Consider the following 17,752-nt stretch of genomic DNA (forward strand, 5'->3'; position numbering starts at 1 on the left):
GTCCTGTTAAGTGCTTTTGTGCTATTCTCAATTTTATTTTATTGTTATTTTTTTTTAAGTAAGCTCCACACCCAACATGGGGCTTGAACTCATGACCCTGAGATCCAGAGTCGTACGCTGTACCAACTGAGCCAGCCAGGTACCTCCTGTTCTCAGTTTTAAGTAGGGACTCCTTTATTTCTATTTTGCAGATGGCATAATAAGTGTACCTAATGAGGTACCTGAGATGGCTAACAAATAGGGGCTGAAAATGCTCTCCCAAATACACCCCCGCCAATTTCGGCTGTAGATACTAGACTATATCACTCTTCAAGGGTGTTGCTGCTGTGTGAATAGATGACTCTGAATGGATTTTGGCAGTTTTTAAACATCAAGTTTCTGACTGAGTGTAGATCCAGCACTAGTGGGGAGATTAAGAATGGTATGGTTTGGATTGGAAAGGGTTTGGGTGGTAATATTCACTGAAGAGCCCCAGGGAGATTGCAAGCCCTGGTCACTCCATCCAAAGGTCTAGCCTACCAAGGTGATTGCTTTGTAGGTAACTACATTCATTTGAATGAGTAAGCTCTCATGTGTTTAACAGGTAGTTAAAATTCTTTTGTATCCAGTCTCATAAATGTTTATAGGCCAGGGTTTTAAATGTGGAGGTACCAAGGTGTCTATGAAGGTGTCCATGCTATAGCCATGTGCAGGCAACTACTTAGTCTTCTCGCTAAATACAGGAATTAATGTATCTGAGAACACGATGCAATGTCTCCTATAAGACTTATCCCTTGGGGTACAACCAGTAGAAATATTTGGGTAGAAAAAACCCTCAGGGTAACTAGAGAGTGCTACAATGGATTAGTCAGGCAGAAGGCTGGGATGAACAATACAAAGGGCCCCTTCCTCCTTTCAGTTGCCCAGCAGATTATTTCCAGTTGATTTTGCGTGTGTGTGTGGGGGGGTGTGGGTGTGTGGTAGCATGTAGTGATAGAGGAGCCTGTTTGCATGAAGGGAAGCAAAGTAAAGTGATTGGGGCTTGTATAAGGGAGTCTTGAGTTTCAGGGAAGGGGATATTTGGTTAATGGTACAGAAGGTGAGGGGATATGGATATTAGAGGGAAAGCCTGTGGAGAATATTAGAACACCTTTATATGGGAAATCCTTAGATTAGGACAATTTGCACTGGGAGAACTTCCTCATTAAGGGGTGAGGTTTGGGATATATGATTAGATGGGGATATATGAGTTGAGGGTGCATGGTCAGGTGCGGCTCAGGCCTAGGGTTTGGATTCTGGAGCCAGAAGGTTGTGTGGGCCAGGGTTAGGTAAGATCTCATGATCCCTTTTGCAGCTCCATCCTGGCCCTGGAAATGTCATGGCAAAATTCTGGCTTCCACGCTGAAATATTCCACGCTGGTCACTGGCCCCAAATCTATCTTTTTCTAGACCTCAATGGTGGGGCCCCTTAGGGCCAGGGCCCTGGCTAGGGTTAAGGTTAGGTCCCTGGAGGCAACAGGGGCTGAACCTCCAGCAGCTCAGTGGTCTCCCCAGAGGGCTGAGTGGAGGGGAGGACTGAGTGGAAGGCATGTGGAAGAAGGCAGAGAGCAACAAGGAAGGTAAGATCTGTGGTAGGGGCTCCATATCTAAAAACCAGGTAAAGTTATCTTTGTTGAGTATGTGTACACTTTCCTACTGAAAATTGATTTTGTGGGGTGCCTGGGTGGCTCAGTCGGTTAAGTGTCTGACTTTGGCTTAGGTCATGATCTCATGGTCTGTGAGTTCAAGCCCCGCTTATCCAGTCTGCTTATCCAGTGCAGAGCCTGCTTTGGATCTTCTGTCTCTCTGTTTCTCTGCCCCCTCCCCTGCTCACATGCTCTCTAGCTCTCTCAAAAATAAATAAACATTAAAAAAAAACCCACTGATTTTGAGACCTTTTGACCTCTTTCTGAAGGCATTTCAGTGGTTAGGTGGGAGTCCTGGCCTCTTCCCCTTGCCCCATTGGATGTCTCTTGGAAATCCTTGGGGTTGTTTTAGGTGCTGCTTTTCCCAAAGTGGGGTAATGGGCTGGCCTCTCCTTTGATTCCATGAAGTTTAAATGTGAATATCTCTGACTTATGGGAGCTTTACCCAGAACTCTAGATTTCTGTTGGAGCAATAGGTCCCAAAGTTGGTTTTCTTTACACATTAGTCATCACTGGCCCAACCCTCCTTCTTAAACTGTCTACTGGCCACGCCTATCCTCTTGAGGACAGATTCAGGGCCAGGCTTCAAGAAGAATATTTTCCGGCTCTTTCATTTCTTAAAATCATAATTGCTTCCAGGTCACCAGACAATGTGAACCAAAAGAAGCCTGGGAGAGTACTACCAGATTTAGTTTAAGTGAGACCTTCTTAATCTTGAACTTCTAATTTATTGGCTAGATAGTAAGAGTCCAACCATGAACAAATGGGAAAGGTTTCATGCTATGTGTAAAGGGCCTGGTTGTATCCTGTATGTTGTTCTGCACATAAGGGGTCTTTGGCCACAAAGGAAGCTACATGATTCTGAGGAACTTGTTCACTGGACAAACACACTGTCTGGCCATTTTCAAGGTTAATGTTTTACCAAGGTAAAAGACATTTTGTCAGATAGATGCTGTATTACCTCCTTTTGTGTCCTTCTCTTCCTCATATGCACAATGACCATACTTTTGCTTGTAGTTGTTGTGAAATCTGCTTGTTTTGGCATCTTCATTTCAAAACAGAACAGAAAATGTCTACCCAATCTGTAAAATCTTCTTTGAGATTTTAGTGCTGCCTATCCCCCGTTACCAGCTCCCACTAACCCTGACTTGGATTATAATTTGATGTTCTTCCCCTTTTGATAACATATTCTCTCTAAACTTTTTAAAATGTCTGTGTTAAGTGCTTCCCCACAGTGTTTCAGTTTGGCCCATGATGGTGAAATATTTCAGGTTCCCCTATTTCATTTTTTCTTTTGGTTGTTTTATTCTTTGGGCCTCTCTGTTATGCCTTTCACACCTGCCCTTGTCTTCTGGCGGTTATTTTTTTCTTTTGAATTTTTGGTGGGGGGGAAAGCTCTCTGCCTACCTGCTTGCCCTCAGCTTAGCTGCTATTTTCACCATTTTAAAGTTATTGTTCTCCTATTAGTCCATTTTCTCTTTGGTTTCCCCTGTTTTGTAACGTAGTGATTATGTCTGACTGCCTCCTCTCTGCTGTCCACTTGCTGGATTCATGCCCTTGGATCTTGGTCAGCCCTCCTTAAGTGTGCATCGGTATGCCTGCTTAATCAAAACATTGTATTTATTTATTTTTTCAGCCCCACTATCACTTTGGGTTGGCAGAGCATGTGCTCTTCTTTGTTCTCACTCTGAATTGGATGTGTCTTCTGAGTTTTCCCCCCCAAAGTAGGGATTGCTCACTGTGGTCCCACTGCCTTGCAGGCAGTGACCGGCATTTGATTCTGGGGCCATGCAGCTGTTCATTTCTTAACAATTACATGGTTGCGGTATCTGGGAAAATCCTTTGAGGTATTTCATATCCTTGTGCCTGTGCTTCCCGGGTCACATCGGGATTACCAGGTTTCTTCCAAGTTCCTTTTAGGAACTTTGCCTTTAGCCTTTGATGTGATGGTTCCCATCACAGAGAGCAAGACACACAGATTGAGAATGCACACCACACACGAATGCAGGCTTTGTAAGCAAAAACAAGTCAGTACACAAGTGTGTATGCCAGCGGAACCTACCAAGGGTGGTGTGTGTAAGGTTTTTCTGTTTTGCTCACCTCTCTTGAAAAGCAGTGTACGGTGGAGTGGTTACTAATTTGATTGGACATGGTAATGATGAAACGACACCCTGGGCCTACCAGATCAGAATCTCCAGGGCTGAGACTAATGAATCTGTATTTTGAACAAGCTCTTTGGTGATTCTGACTTGGGAAACATTGGTGTACGTTGGCCATCTGGACTCCTCCGGTCCTGTGGACATTGACGCCATCAGTGCCTCTTTGGAAGTTCCCTTTGCTTACTCTCTGGCTCCGGAGGACCAATTTTGCCTTCTTGTGTAGACCACTTAGCTCACTGCCCTCTTGCCCTTGCTTTCTGCCTCTCCCCTCCCCTCCTCCGCAAAGGCTACAGTTAATAGCAGCGGTAGGCCTTACATAGGAAGAGGGGCTGAGGAATTCATAACAGAAGAGTGGGAAGCCAAGAGTTAAGCAAATATTCTATCTTCTGGATCTCATGAAAATAGGGGTGCCTTTAGGTAGTCCTAAAATGTGTGATATTATCTGGTAATTATTTTGGTTTTTTCTTGGTTTTCTTGTTGTTGTTATTTTTGCTTTGAGGGGTCTAAAAACTCCTTTATCTAGGTGATGATATTTTATGTGTTGTGTTTTCAAATGCCAGGCCTCATTCTCCCCTCTGATTTCTGTTCCAGGCACTACAAACTACTAATCCCCTCTAAATAGAACAAAAATAAACCCAAGAGTGAAAAAGCAGTGGTGACTTGACTTATATCTGCTGCCTACAGATATTCAGATAGGCACTAAACTCAAACTTTGTGTTAAAATTCATCTTGTGGCAAGTGTAACCCCTTTCATTGCCTGATTTATTCTAATGCTTCATAGGGAGAAAAGATTTTTAAAAAGTACCTGTTGTGTCAGTCAACGGGCTGAGCTGTTGTTTCTTAAACTGGGATATTCCAAGTTAGTCTAAGAAAAAGTCACAACTTGATTGACCAGGATGTTCAGGGATGGGATGGGATCCTGGTGAACTGATATGAAGCAGACAGTCCATCCATTTGTCTTACCCCTTGTTGAAGTCTTTCTAAAATCATGCGTTAACCCACATAGTTGTCTTAGGAATGTTAAGGATAGTTTTTAGAAAAAGGTAAAATCATGAGTCTTATATAGATGTAAAAATGAACATGTGTTAAAGATTTTATTTTACTCATTAATCAGCCAGGGAACCAGACAGATGTTCTAGCTGGTTCAGAGAAAAAGTCCAAAAGCACAAATTTATATGGAGTAAAGGAATTGAATTGCAAATGGAGGCAAAACTGGTTTTTCCACAATGGGGAGGGAAGTCACTCCAAACTCTATGGGACAATACAGAGTTTGCATATCCATCAGTTACCTGCAATTTACAGAGGGGCAAAACAACTCAAAGACAATGGACTATGCTGGAATCATGCTGCTGCAAACGACGTGCTATAGGTAACGCATAGTGTTTTCACTGAAGTCCAGCCTTCTTTCCTATAGTAACTAAGCACAAGGGACACTTTTGGGGGGGTTGATTTTCCTTGTAATTTCTCAAGGTCATCACCTCAATTCTCCTCCAGGATTCACTTCCATATAACACTCATTTACTGAAGTACTTACCATATGTAAGACATTGCAGAGGAACCAGAGACAGAAAAGAGGATATTTCTTACCTTAAGTAGCTTGATTGGTGGGGGAGACAGACATGCCATACCCCCAAATAACCACACTGTAGAGAAGAGTAAGAATCAGTGCTGTGGGAGAGGTAGGAATACAATGTTTCAGGAGAACCAGAGAGGGAAGGGTTAACTGACCAGGGGCTGGGGCTTGGGAGATGACATGATGACATTTAAGCCAGGCTTTGAGGGGTGACACAGAGAGGAGGAGGGGCACAGGAGAGGCCATTGCAGGGTGAGGAAGCAGCAAAGTCCGAAACTGGATGGTCTGTTCAGGGAAGGGTCAGGAGCTGGGACAGCGAGGCGGCAGGGAAACAGCAGGATGTGGCCAAAGAGGAGACCAGAGGAGGTTTGAGGCCAGGTCTTGGAGGGCCCGGAATGCTGTGCTAAGAAATTTGGGCTTGATTCTGAAGACAGGAAAGCTATTGAAAGCTTTTGAGGAGGGCGGGGCAACATGATCGAACTGGTGCTTCAGAAGATGAATTGATTGTAGAATCAAGAAATTGGAGGCAGAGGGACCAGTTAAGGGGCTATTGTAATATTCTGGGTGAGAGATGATAGAGGGCCTGCATCAGGGTGGTGGCAAGAGGGGCAGGAGAGGATGGAGATGGCATTATTAAGGCTTGACTCCTGATTGGCTGTGGGCAGCCGGTGGTGGGGGGGGAGAGGAGTTGAAGACGACACTGCTGAAATTTCCAGGCTGGGGGATAGTGGTGCCATTAACTAAGATAGGAAACACGCTGGGCGTGGGGGGTGGGGAGCAGGTTTATGGGAACAGATAATGAGTTCGGTTTGAGACACATTGAGTTTGAGGGGCTCGGTGGACATCCAATTAACAGCAAGTTGCTGGCAGCTGGAAATTCTGGTCTGGGTCTAAGGAGAGAGGTCAGGGATAGAGATACAGATTTGGGAGTCTTTGGTGCAGGAAGGGGAGAATTGCAACTGGCGGAGCTCAGGAGCTAGAGAGGAGAAGGAGCAGGGTACACACACACACACACACACACACACACACACACGTGGAGTGGGGGAGAACCAAGGAGAGCCAGACTGAGCTAGAGAGACAGAAAGAGACATAAGAGAGATAGAGGGAGACAGATGGGGGGGGGGACTGAAGGCTGAGGTGAAGACAAAGAGCAGAAGGGAGGGGGATGCAGGGGGAGGGAGGAAGGGAAGGAGGAGGAGAGGGAGAAGAGAGGGGATCCCAAGGGAGAAATGAGGATGAGGGGAGCAAGGAGGAAGGTGGAGGAGTGCAGATTGTGCCAAGAGAGATTGGAAAGGGGAAAGAGAAGCAGGGAAGAGGTAAAGAGAGAGACAGATGGGAGAATAACAGGGGAAAGAGGGAGGTGAGGATGAGTAATAGAGGGGAATAGGAAAGAGAAATTGAGAGGGAATGGAGAAGAGAGAGAGAGAAAGGGGTAGGGAGAGAGAGAGGGAAGGAAGGGGAAGAGATGGGGGCTCACAGGGGTGAGGAGAGACCAGGCAAGATGAGGGCTGGGTTTCTGGGGTGGGTAGAGAGAGAGAAGAGCCTGGAGAACCCATCAGGCACTGGGTCAGGAAAGCCAAGAGTGGGGCAAGTACAAAGAAAGCAAGGGCAGAAGTATCCTGCGCCACAGACATGGGGAGGGTGAGGACCAGGATGAGAATGGGAGGCTGTGGCTCTGCTGTCCTTGTACTGCCTGTCTCCCTTGCTTGGAGACTCTGCTGTACCAGCCACCTGGCCTCCTGGCTCTTTCTTGATCTTATCATGTAGCCTCCTGCCCTAGGACCTTTGCATAGATTGTTCCCTCTACCTGGAATGCTCTTCCCCCAGATATCCACATGGCTCACCCCTTTGCTTCCTTCAGGATGTTTAAATGTCTCCTCAGCAAGACATATGCTGATTACCCACTTACAGAGTGTAGCCCATTCTGCGCCCCCCCCCGCCCCACTTCTGTCACCATGGCCCTTAGCTTGTGTTATATACCACCTTATACTATAACAGGAATCATTTCACATGTGTATTGTCCATTTCATCCCACTAGAATACACGTTTCATGAAGGCAGTGATTTCGGTGTTGTTAGGTAATTGTTGAATCCCCAGTACCGAGGACAGTGCTGGCATACAGTAGGAGCTCAGTAAATATTTGTTGAATGGATAAGTGCTATTGTGTTGAATGTGGACAGTCTCTGAAAATTATATAAAGAATTAATGAAACAAACCCCTGATGAGACTGTATTTTAGTGATTTACTTCTTGGCAAAGTGGAGAACAGAAAATTTTGATCACTGGAGGGTTCTGTTCAGTTGAGCTTTGATGAAGAAGACTTTAGCTAATAAGTTAATTCAAGAGTTTAAGGGTCTTAAGACAAGCTCATTGGGTAAACATAAACCTCTTTTTCTTGATGCCTCATTTTCTCTAGAAGGGTGAATTGGCTGTGCAGTGGTTGTCAACAGCCACAGCTGGACGTTAGCTGCTGAAGGGGGTGGTAGGTCATGGGGATGACAAGACCTATAGAAAGGGACAAGGACAGAAATGTGTGGTTTTTTCACGGACCGTTGTTTTTTGTTTGTTTACTTGTTTGTGGCCAGAGTACAAGGGGTATTACATCTGATTTTTAGGGAACTTTAAACCAGCTTAGATATACGTGTTATATCTGTATAACTCCCAAGTCGAAATCAGAATAGAGTATTTTTGAAGGGCTTATAAAGAAAGCGTGTGCTTCCTCTGGAGAACTTAAATTGGTACATCACTCAAATACTTCAGTACCCGTGGATTTAGAGAGGTTTGAGAAAAAGATCCCCAGTAGTCTTTCAACGCATTGTTCATATATGGGAACAACCCTCTAATTGCAGTTGGTTGGGCTAAATGTGTGTGAAAAAATATACTGTCATCTCGTTTGTCTGGAATAGATTGAATTTCCTTGAACACTCAGGCATATCTGTCTTTAAGATAATTTAAAAATCACTCTAGGTGATTAACAGCATCCTCGTCTCCATCCTGAAACCTATGGATTCCTGGAAAGCTGGTGCACCCTCATCCCCATTTGGACCTTAATTTTCCTTAGCAGGCTGCCTTGTGGGAAAGACTGCTTTAATGTTTTGGTACCATAATTGCCTTTATTTAAATGTTTCCTTGTTAAAGGTGGTTAAAGCAGCTGTCCCTGTTACGAGTTTTGATTTTTCGGAGTTCTTTTTTCCCAGGGGGAGCGGCCACAGCAGGTCCTATCTGGTGGTGAGTGGCTGTCATGATCTCGACAGCACCACTCTACAGCGGCGTGCACAACTGGACCAGTTCTGACCGGATTCGCATGTGTGGCATCAACGAGGAGAGGTGAGGAGGCTGGGAAGGTAGCTGTTGCTGGCTTCCAGTGAGCGGTACCTACTCACCAGAGGGACAGCTGCAGCACTCCCTGGGAGGGACCCTGGGGAAGAGGCTTTGGTTGCTAATTTTCCTGAGATGGGTTGGGGCTGGGACTGTGTCAGTGGCCTGCCTTGCCATGACGTTCCTGTTCAGATGAAGGTGAGGAGGCCAGCAGATGACCTTTGTCCAACTAACATTTGTCTACTCATTAAGAACTGTCAGATTGTGGAGTGAGGGGAAGCTCAGACGATTGCAATTTTTATTTGCTGCATCCATGTTCGGTGCTCAAGGATACGCATAAGATATTTTTGGTCCTTGATCTAAGCCTGGAAGAAAGACAGTTTTATTATTCAGCTGTATACTGGGAACTGTTAGTGGGTATTCTGGTGATCAGCGCTTTCCTGCCTCATGAGGCTAATGATGATTCTCAGTGAGATCCTTATGAAGTATCTCAGGAAGATCAAACGGCTTAATGTAGTTGTCATACGAAATTGAGAATTGGTGATACGTGTTTGTCTTAAATTTTCTGTTCACCAAAATGTTTGGTTGACCAAACTATGCCCTTTACTGATCACTCTCCATAGGAAGGACACTCAAAATGGCCTTCAGATTTTATATTTGACTTTCGTGACCCTGGGACAAAGACAGAGATGTGTGATAGTTGCAGTGCCTCTCTCATTTTTAGAAAAGCCAGGCTTGCTGGTGTTTAGCTGTTGTTTCAATCCATCAACTGTTTAAATCCAAATACATCAGGGGCTCCTGGGTGGCTCAGTCGGTTAAGCGACCGACTTCGGCTCAGGTCACGATCTCACAGTCTGTGAGTTCGAGCCCCACGTCGGTCTCTGTGCTGACAGCTCAGAGCCTGGAGCCTGCTTCAGATTCTGTGTCTCCCTCTCTCTCTGACCCTCCCTCGTTCATGCTCTGTCTCTCTCTGTCTCAAAAATAAATAAACATTAAAAAAATAAATAAATCCAAATACATCAGATCAATCCCCTAGAATAAAGAACAATATGGCTTTTCCTAGGATTCAAATCTGGTGTCTCCTTGGGTAAATCTTGGGAGTGTGTGCAATGGGTGTGTGTGCATGTGGGGGAATGTTGGTAATTTCGAAGGGTAAAGGAATGGACGTCTTTGTGTGTATCTTCTTTTTTCTTCTGCTCTTAACAGAACTATATACTTGTCTTAGGTTCAGGTTAGGAGAATAGACCTTTTTATTTTTTTTTAAAGCCATTAGTGCCTAATAGTTTAATGTTCTCTATGCTGAGGAACAAGTTAGAGATGGACTTAAAAGGAATTTAATTTTAGAATATAAGTCAGGACTAAGGAAAATAAGACAAAATCCCTCTCAGATCTGCATTAGAAAGATATTTTCCTTTGGGTGTGAAGTATGTCCTTAGATACTTACTAAGAGATGAACTGGGGGAAGGAGAGTGGTGGTATCGATTTGTATAAGCATTCACTGGCAACTCGTTATAAGTAGTTGAGCCTTGGAGGCAGAGATTTGGACTAGAGCCTTTAAAAAAATCAGTGGACAAGTTACCTTGCTTCACTGTCCATGATAAATCCCTGCTGAGAAAGGAACAGGAAGTGAGTCCCAAACCTGACTTTCCCTCTTTATGGACCTTTCTTGGGATGTTACATTACCAAATATGCCTAGTGGTTAAGATGACCTTTTAAGCATTGTCACTTCTGATCTCATCTACCCTTTACTGTCACCTTCCTCTACAGTCTAGGCCATGCTACAGCTGATTTCCAAAATGGTATCCCACCTTATTTAAAAATCATCTTCCTCAGCCCTTTACAAATGGTAGAACTTAGAAATTTTGGGTGTAAAGCTGCACGTGGGGGCTAACTCTTAAAATTGTTTGAGAAACCTGACCAGCTTCATCAGATGCAGTTGAGGACTGTGAGAACAGGGGCAGGGCCCTTCTGGGAGCCCCAGACAGCTGACTCTAGTCAAACCTCTGGCTGACTCTCTGTTTTCTTGCTCGCTTGCTTTCTGTCTTGTATCCATTCATTCCTTCATTCAACAAACATTTATTAAATCCAGCAAGAGCAAACCAATAGTCATGGGACACTGATGGTGAGTGCTATAGAGAGGCATGTACAGGTCCTGTGGGAGTCTAGATTCAAGAATGGCAGACTTCCTGGGGGAATAAGGGAGGGCTTCCCAGAGGCAGTGACATCTGGGCAGGGGCTTGAGGGTTGAGTAGGAGTTTGAGGTGAGGGTTGATATTTCCCACATGGTGTGTTTCAGGAAGACCCTGGCTGGAATGCAGGTAGTCTTGGGGTGTGCTGGGACTCAGGCAGGGAAAGTCTGCAGGGGATAGAATCTAAGGGGCCTGATGTGTATGGTGTGGTCAGGGCCCAGTGGGAACTGAAAAAGATCTGGTTGGACAGTGGTGCTAGCCCTTAATAGTTAGGAAAACAGCCCTGAAAGGTTATGGCCATTTCTGGTTTAAGTTCAACAGAGCCTTAAGCACAATCGCCCAGGGACATCTCTGTTGGGAAGAAATGGTGGGATTGATTTTCAGTCCTGATTGAAGCCTGCTTTGACCCCTGCCCCCTCCTCCCTGCTGCCTGTACTCTCCTAACCTTGCCTGGTTGACCCACTTCTCTTTGTGCACCCCTCCCCTGCAAGCTATTCCTGTCCCAGGCTCTTCTCTCCATGGAGCGATTTAATGTTTGCTTAGCTTTGCACACCCCTCTCCTCTGAGGATTTGAAACGTGGCCACACAACATTTTCCCAGAGCCTCAGGGACTGGTACTCAGGCATGGGTACGGCTGGAGTGGCCAGGACTGCTGCTTCCACTGCCGCTGCCACCCCCAGAGTCTCTGGGCTTGCAGGCTGGCTCTGCTGGCGTCTGGTGGCTGTCTTTGAGGGCGGGGTTCCTGCATTCAAGGTGATTTTATTCGGGGGTGGGAGTCCAGCAAGGGCAGGGGGTTGATATGCAGCTAGATCCCCTTTGTTTGGTTGGGAGCCCCTGCAGGTGGGGTCCCCAGCCCCTCAGGTGGGGTTGGCAAGGGGGAGGGCAATGCTGCTTGTTTCCCTTTGCCACCGTCCTCCTTCCAAAACCATCACCGGCCAGTCCAGTTGGAATATGCTTCTCCCTGGCCCAAGGCTGGGAGTATAGGCCTTGCTTTTCTGGTCTCCCAGGAGCTGATGTCAAAGTATGTTTTCCCTTTCCCCCAGGGCCCCCTTCCTCCCCTTCCTCGAGACCCCTGACTGCATCTCCAGCCCTTGCCTGTCCTTACACTCATTTCTCTTTGTCACCAGCAGTCATTGCCAGCAGTGGAACCCTCCCACTTCTGCCAGCCTAGTTACGTTTTAATGGGACCAGACAGACATTTCCCCCTGGTTAGCCCCTTCTGGAGCCCTGAAACAATGGGAAGAGGACTGTGGTGATCTCCCTTGCCTTTTTAGCTTCTCTTGTCCCAGGTACAATTTTGGAGTCCATCACCAGTGCCCTGTTCCAGTGAGAGGGAGGGAGTTAGCAGGACCCTCCCCATTTTTGTGGGGGTTGGCTACAGGCTCCCTGACTGTCCTAGGCTAGGGTGGCTGGTGAGGCAGATGCTGGCTTCTTCCTAGGCTGTTGGAGAGCTGAGGGCAAAGACGCAAGGTGGCCCACCTCCCCAGAGGCACGCAGAGCGTTCCTGTGCTTTTCCCCATTGGAGCTGTGCCATAGCACTTCTGTTGGAGCTTTATTCTTGCACCCAGACCTTCCACTCAGCCACTCACCTGGGCTCTTGCCCCATTAGTGTCTTCCCTAGGGCAGAGAGTGACTCTCCTCAAAAAACTAAATTTCTAGTGGGTATTTGTCCTGTCTTGAACTTCACCTTGTAGTCTTAAGTTTATTTTAAGAGAGAAAGAGAAGCCCAATCAGGCTTCTTGCTGTCAGCTCAGAGCCCACTGTGGGGCTTGATCTCATGAACCATGACATCATGATCCGAGCCAAAACCAAGAGTCAGATGCTTAACTGACTGAGCCACCCACGTGCCCCTATTTTCTAAGATTCTTACTCAAAATCTACAGAAGACTTTTTGAGTAGATTGGAGTTCAGTTAGGTTTTTCTCCTTTGGGACTGAGCTCTCTGGTGTTCAGCCCTTTCCTTTGCAATATACCAACTTGAATTTGGAGTCTGTGGCCTTGCAGGCCACCCTTTGGGATGAGAGTGGATGAAGGAGGAGTGGGGAGCTGGCAGGCATGGCGTGCAGGCAAGGATAGAAATGTAGGAGGGCAGGTGCTGGCTGGAGTTTGGTGGTGCTTTAGAAAAGGGGAAGAGGTGCCCCAGAGGGAAAGAAGTCATGCCCTTGAAATGCCCCTCAGCACCCAGTGACCTGGTGGCCTCGAATCAGTATCATTATGCACCCTAATAAATGTGTATCTGCTCTAGGCAACCCCATCGGGTGAATAGGTGATGATTCAAATTTAGAACATGACACACAATGGAGGTGGTTATTTGTTTTAGAAAAGGATTACCCTTATGATACCAGCAGCCAACTTCCCTTATAGACTTAAAATAAGAGTGTACTTAAGAGAAAACTGGTTTGCATGCCTTTTGAGATCTTCTGTGATTCATCTCTCCCCTTTTGGCAATGCCCAATACGTGCCGGACGATCACCTTGATGGGTAAGCTCTGGGGACAAAGCAAAGGTGCTGGGCTGTCCTCCACACTCCTGGTGAGAGCCCCAGAAAAAAAGGATACATAGCCCAAAGAGGGGAGTCTAGTCAGATTGGGCTCCTTTACAAGAATTTGCAAAGCTGGGCATGCAGGCTCCGGCTTGTGACTTCAACCCCTCCAGTTGCTTGTAATGTCCTCCCAGCCACCAAGAGAAGTAGGACAGGATGGTTTTATGGGAACCCAGGCAGGCAGGAGGTGTTCTGCCGAAGGTGGTGTTGGCCCAAAGGCTAGGCCTCATGGCTCTTCTCTGGTTGTGTCTCCCATGCTAGAAGAGCACCTCTTTCTGATGAGGAGTCCACGACAGGTGACTGCCAGCGGTTTGGATCTCAGGAGTTTTGTGTCAGCAGCAGTTTTTCCAAGGTAAGGGGCCATGTGAAGCCACATGTCGCCCGCCAAAGGGCGGAGCCAAACTGCCCCGGGCAACGTGCCCAGTCTGCCATCCCAAGAAGGGGGGCAGGAAGGAACAGGGTATTTCCCAGGACTTGCCGTATGTGAGACAGAAATTGGCCAGCTGCTCTTTGCCTCTGCCGAGACCCGGTTGGTCGAGTTGCAAAGAGGACCAGCAGTCGCTTCTCCCGGGCCTCGGGACACTTGCGCCATCCGCAGAGAGCTAGCTAAGACGGGCACGCTGCTCTGTCGTTGCAGGTGGAGCTCACAGCAGTTGGAAGTGGCAGCAATGCCCGGGGGGCAGACCCAGATGGCAATGCAGCAGAAAAACTTGGGCACAAGTCAGAAGACAAGCCTGACGACCCCCAGCCAAAAATGGACTATGCTGGGAGCGTGGCGGAGGCTGAGGGCCTATTGGTGCCACTGAGCAGCCCCAGAGACGGGCTCAAGCTTACCACTCCTGACAGTGCCGACGCTGCCAACAGCAGGGCTGACTGCTCCTGGGCTCCCCTCGGCACCCAAATGAGCAAACAAACAGACTGCTCAGCAGCTGGGGTGAAGGCTTTGGACTCTCGGCACGGTGTTGGGGAGAAGAATACTTTCATTCTGGCAACTCTGGGGACTGGAGTCCCTGTGGAGGGAACCCTGCCTCTGGTCCCCACTAACTTTAGTCCGCTGCCAGCCCCCATCTGCCCCCCCGCTCCCAGTTCAGCTTCCGTCCCCCCGTCTGTTCCAGATCCATTCCAGGTTCCTCTCTCCGTCCCCACCCCGGTGCCCCACTCTGGGCTTGTTCCCGTCCAGGTCGCCACCTCAGTTCCAGCCCCATCCCCTCCCTTAGCACCAGTCCCAGCTCTGGCTCCAGCACCGCCGTCGGTGCCCACACTCATCTCTGATTCAAACCCCCTTTCGGTTTCAGCCTCTGTCTTGGTGCCTGTGCCAGCTTCTGCTCCCCCCTCAGGTCCGGTCCCCCTGTCGGCTCCAGCCCCTACCCCCCTCTCGGTCCCAGTTTCGGCTCCTCCCTTGGCTCTGATCCAGGCCCCTGTGCCCCCATCAGCTCCAACCCTGGTCCTCACGCCTGTCCCCACTCCAGTTCTGGCCCCCATGCCGGCGTCCACACCTCCGGCAGCTCCCGCCCCTCCGTCGGTGCCGATGCCCACCCCAACCCCATCTTCTGGCCCACCCTCCACCCCCACCCTCATTCCTGCCTTTGCTCCCACGCCAGTGCCTGCGCCCACCCCAGCCCCAATATTCACTCCAGCGCCCACACCCATGCCGGCCGCCACACCGGCTGCCATTCCCACCTCTGCACCAATCCCAGCCTCCTTTAGTTTGAGCCGAGTATGTTTTCCTGCAGCTCAGGCACCAGCTATGCAAAAAGTACCCCTGTCCTTTCAGCCAGGGACAGTACTGACCCCGAGCCAGCCGCTGGTATATATCCCACCTCCGAGCTGTGGGCAGCCGCTCAGTATGGCCACGCTGCCAACCACTCTGGGAGTCTCCTCCACTCTCACACTCCCTGTCCTGCCTTCATACCTTCAGGACAGGTGTCTCCCTGGTGTGCTGGCCTCCCCAGAGCTACGGTCTTACCCATATGCATTTTCTGTTGCCCGGCCTCTGACTTCAGATTCCAAGCTGGTCTCTCTGGAGGTGAACAGGCTTCCCTGTGCTTCCCCATCCAGCAGCACCAGCACCCAGTCTGCACCCGATGGGGTCCCCGGGCCTTTGGCAGATACTTCCCTCTCTACTGCTTCTGCCAAGGTGCTACCAACCCCACAGCCTTTGCTGCCAGCCCCCAGCGTGAGCTCAGCCCCGCCACACCCTGCCAAGATGACAGGTGGTGCCGAGCAGCAAACAGAAGGGACTTCCGTCACCTTCTCTCCCCTCAAGTCACCTCCACAGCTGGAGCGAGAGATGGCATCTCCACCTGAGTGCAGTGAGATGCCTCTCGACCTCTCCTCCAAGTCCAACCGCCAGAAGCTTCCATTGCCCAACCAACGCAAGACACCTCCCATGCCCGTATTGACCCCTGTGCACACCAGCAGCAAGGCCCTCCTCTCCACAGTTTTGTCTAGGTCTCAGCGCACAACCCAGGCTGCCGGTAGCAATGTCACCTCCTGCCTGGGCTCTACTTCCTCGCCCTTTGTCATCTTTCCCGACATCGTGAGGAATGGGGACCCAAGCACCTGGGTGAAGAACTCGACTGCGCTGATCAGCACCATTCCTGGCACCTATGTGGGAGTGGCCAACCCAGTGCCTGCATCCCTGCTGCTGAACAAAGACCCTAACTTGGGCCTCAACCGAGACCCCCGCCATCTCCCCAAGCAGGAGCCCATCTCCATCATTGATCAAGGAGAACCCAAGAGCACTGGTGCCCCCTGTGGCAAGAAGGGCAGCCAGGCTGGGACTGAGGGACAGTCAAGCACAGTCAAACGTTACACGCCAGCCCGCATTGCCCCCGGGCTGCCGGGGTGCCAAACCAAGGAGCTCTCTCTGTGGAAGCCCACGGGGCCAGCAAATATTTACCCACGGTGTTCAGTTAATGGGAAACCCACCAGCACCCAGGTCCTGCCTGTTGGCTGGTCACCATACCACCAAACGTCTCTGCTTTCCATTGGCATTTCCAGTGCCGGGCAGCTGACGCCCAGTCAGGGGGTGCCCATCAGGCCCACCAGCGTTGTTTCTGAGTTTTCTGGTGTGTCACCTCTCAGCCCCAGTGAAGCTGTGCATGGACTTCCAGAGGGGCAGCCACGGCCTGGAGGCCCCTTTGCTCCAGAGCAGGACACTGGCACAAAGAACAAAACTTGCCGGATTGCTGCCAAGCCTTACGAAGAACAAGTCAACCCTGTCCTCCTGACTCTCAGCCCTCAGACAGGGACCTTGGCACTGTCTGTCCAGCCTAGCAGTGGGGACATAAAAGTGAATCAGGGGCCTGAGGAATCTGAGAGCCACCTCTGTCCTGACAGCACTCCTAAGATGGAAGGTCCCCAGGGGGCTTGTGGCCTGAAGCTGGCAGGAGATACGAAGCCTAAAAACCAAGTGCTGGCCACCTACATGTCCCACGAGCTGGTCCTGGCCACCCCCCAGAACCTGCACAAGATGCCCGAACTGCCTTTGCTACCTCATGACAGCCGCCCCAAGGAGCTCATCATGGATGTGGTCCCGAGCAGCAAGAGGGGCTCCGGCACAGAGCTTTCACAGCTTGGAAGTCAGGTGGACCTGGGGCGGGTGAAAATGGAGAAGGTGGATGGTGACGTTGTCTTCAATTTAGCCACCTGCTTCCGCACCGATGGCCTCCCAGCAGCTCCCCAGAGGGGCCAAGCTGAAGTTCGGAATAAGGCTGGGCAGGCTCGAGTGAAACAGGAAAGCGTGGGTGTCTTTGCCTGCAAGAACAAGTGGCAGCCAGACTCAGTGGTGACCGATGGGGTGACCGAATCTCTGCCGCCCAAGAAGATGAAGTTTGGCAAAGAGAAGGATGCTGAGGAGCAGCAGCCACAAACCAAGGTCATAGTCCGGAGTTCCCATGGACCCAAGGTGAGTTCTGGGCTGAGGTCGAGGGCAGGGCCGGGACACCAGAGGTCTGCTTTGTCCTGCAGATGTCAGCCTCCCATGGCAGTGTTCTTGAGAAGCTCTGTGAACTGAAGGCTTGTGTAAAGGCTTGGAAGGCTTGTGTAAAGTGAATAATGACCTGCTGTCCCCTTTCTAAGTCACACTTTCCATATATGGTGTTTTAGTGTCAGGAGGGGCTGGCTTGTATTTTATAGGATGTGGGAAATGATTTGGTCCCCGAGGCCAGGGAAGTCATTGTCCCACATGAGGTTGGAGAGCAGGAGAAGGGATTGATGAGGGAAATCAATTGATAACAGGCTCTTCCACACATAACCATTCTTCCTTTTCCTTTTCTGAGATGACTGCTGGCCTTGAGAACTAGAGA

General features: G+C 49.2%; 1 protein-coding gene across 7 annotated transcripts in view; it reads left to right on the plus strand.

Moving 5' to 3' along the window:
* Positions 1-17,752, plus strand: part of BCORL1 (BCL6 corepressor like 1) — a 63,910-nt gene that overhangs the window by 10,824 nt on the left and 35,334 nt on the right. For 6 of the 7 annotated variants that reach the window (XM_006943993.5, XM_011279470.4, XM_045050494.1 and 3 more), the window contains 3 exons: positions 8,593-8,722; positions 13,704-13,794; positions 14,080-17,352. In XM_006943993.5, the coding sequence (XP_006944055.1) occupies positions 8,637-8,722; positions 13,704-13,794; positions 14,080-17,352 (3,450 nt within the window). In that variant the 5' untranslated portion in view covers positions 8,593-8,636. Of the gene's footprint in view, positions 1-1,825; positions 5,193-8,592; positions 8,723-13,703; positions 13,795-14,079; positions 17,353-17,752 lie in introns of those variants that run through there. The other variant, XM_006943994.5, reaches the window with a different exon arrangement.

Source organism: Felis catus, chromosome X (assembly GCF_018350175.1).
Source record: "Felis catus isolate Fca126 chromosome X, F.catus_Fca126_mat1.0, whole genome shotgun sequence".
Classification (NCBI taxonomy): domain Eukaryota; kingdom Metazoa; phylum Chordata; class Mammalia; order Carnivora; family Felidae; genus Felis; species Felis catus.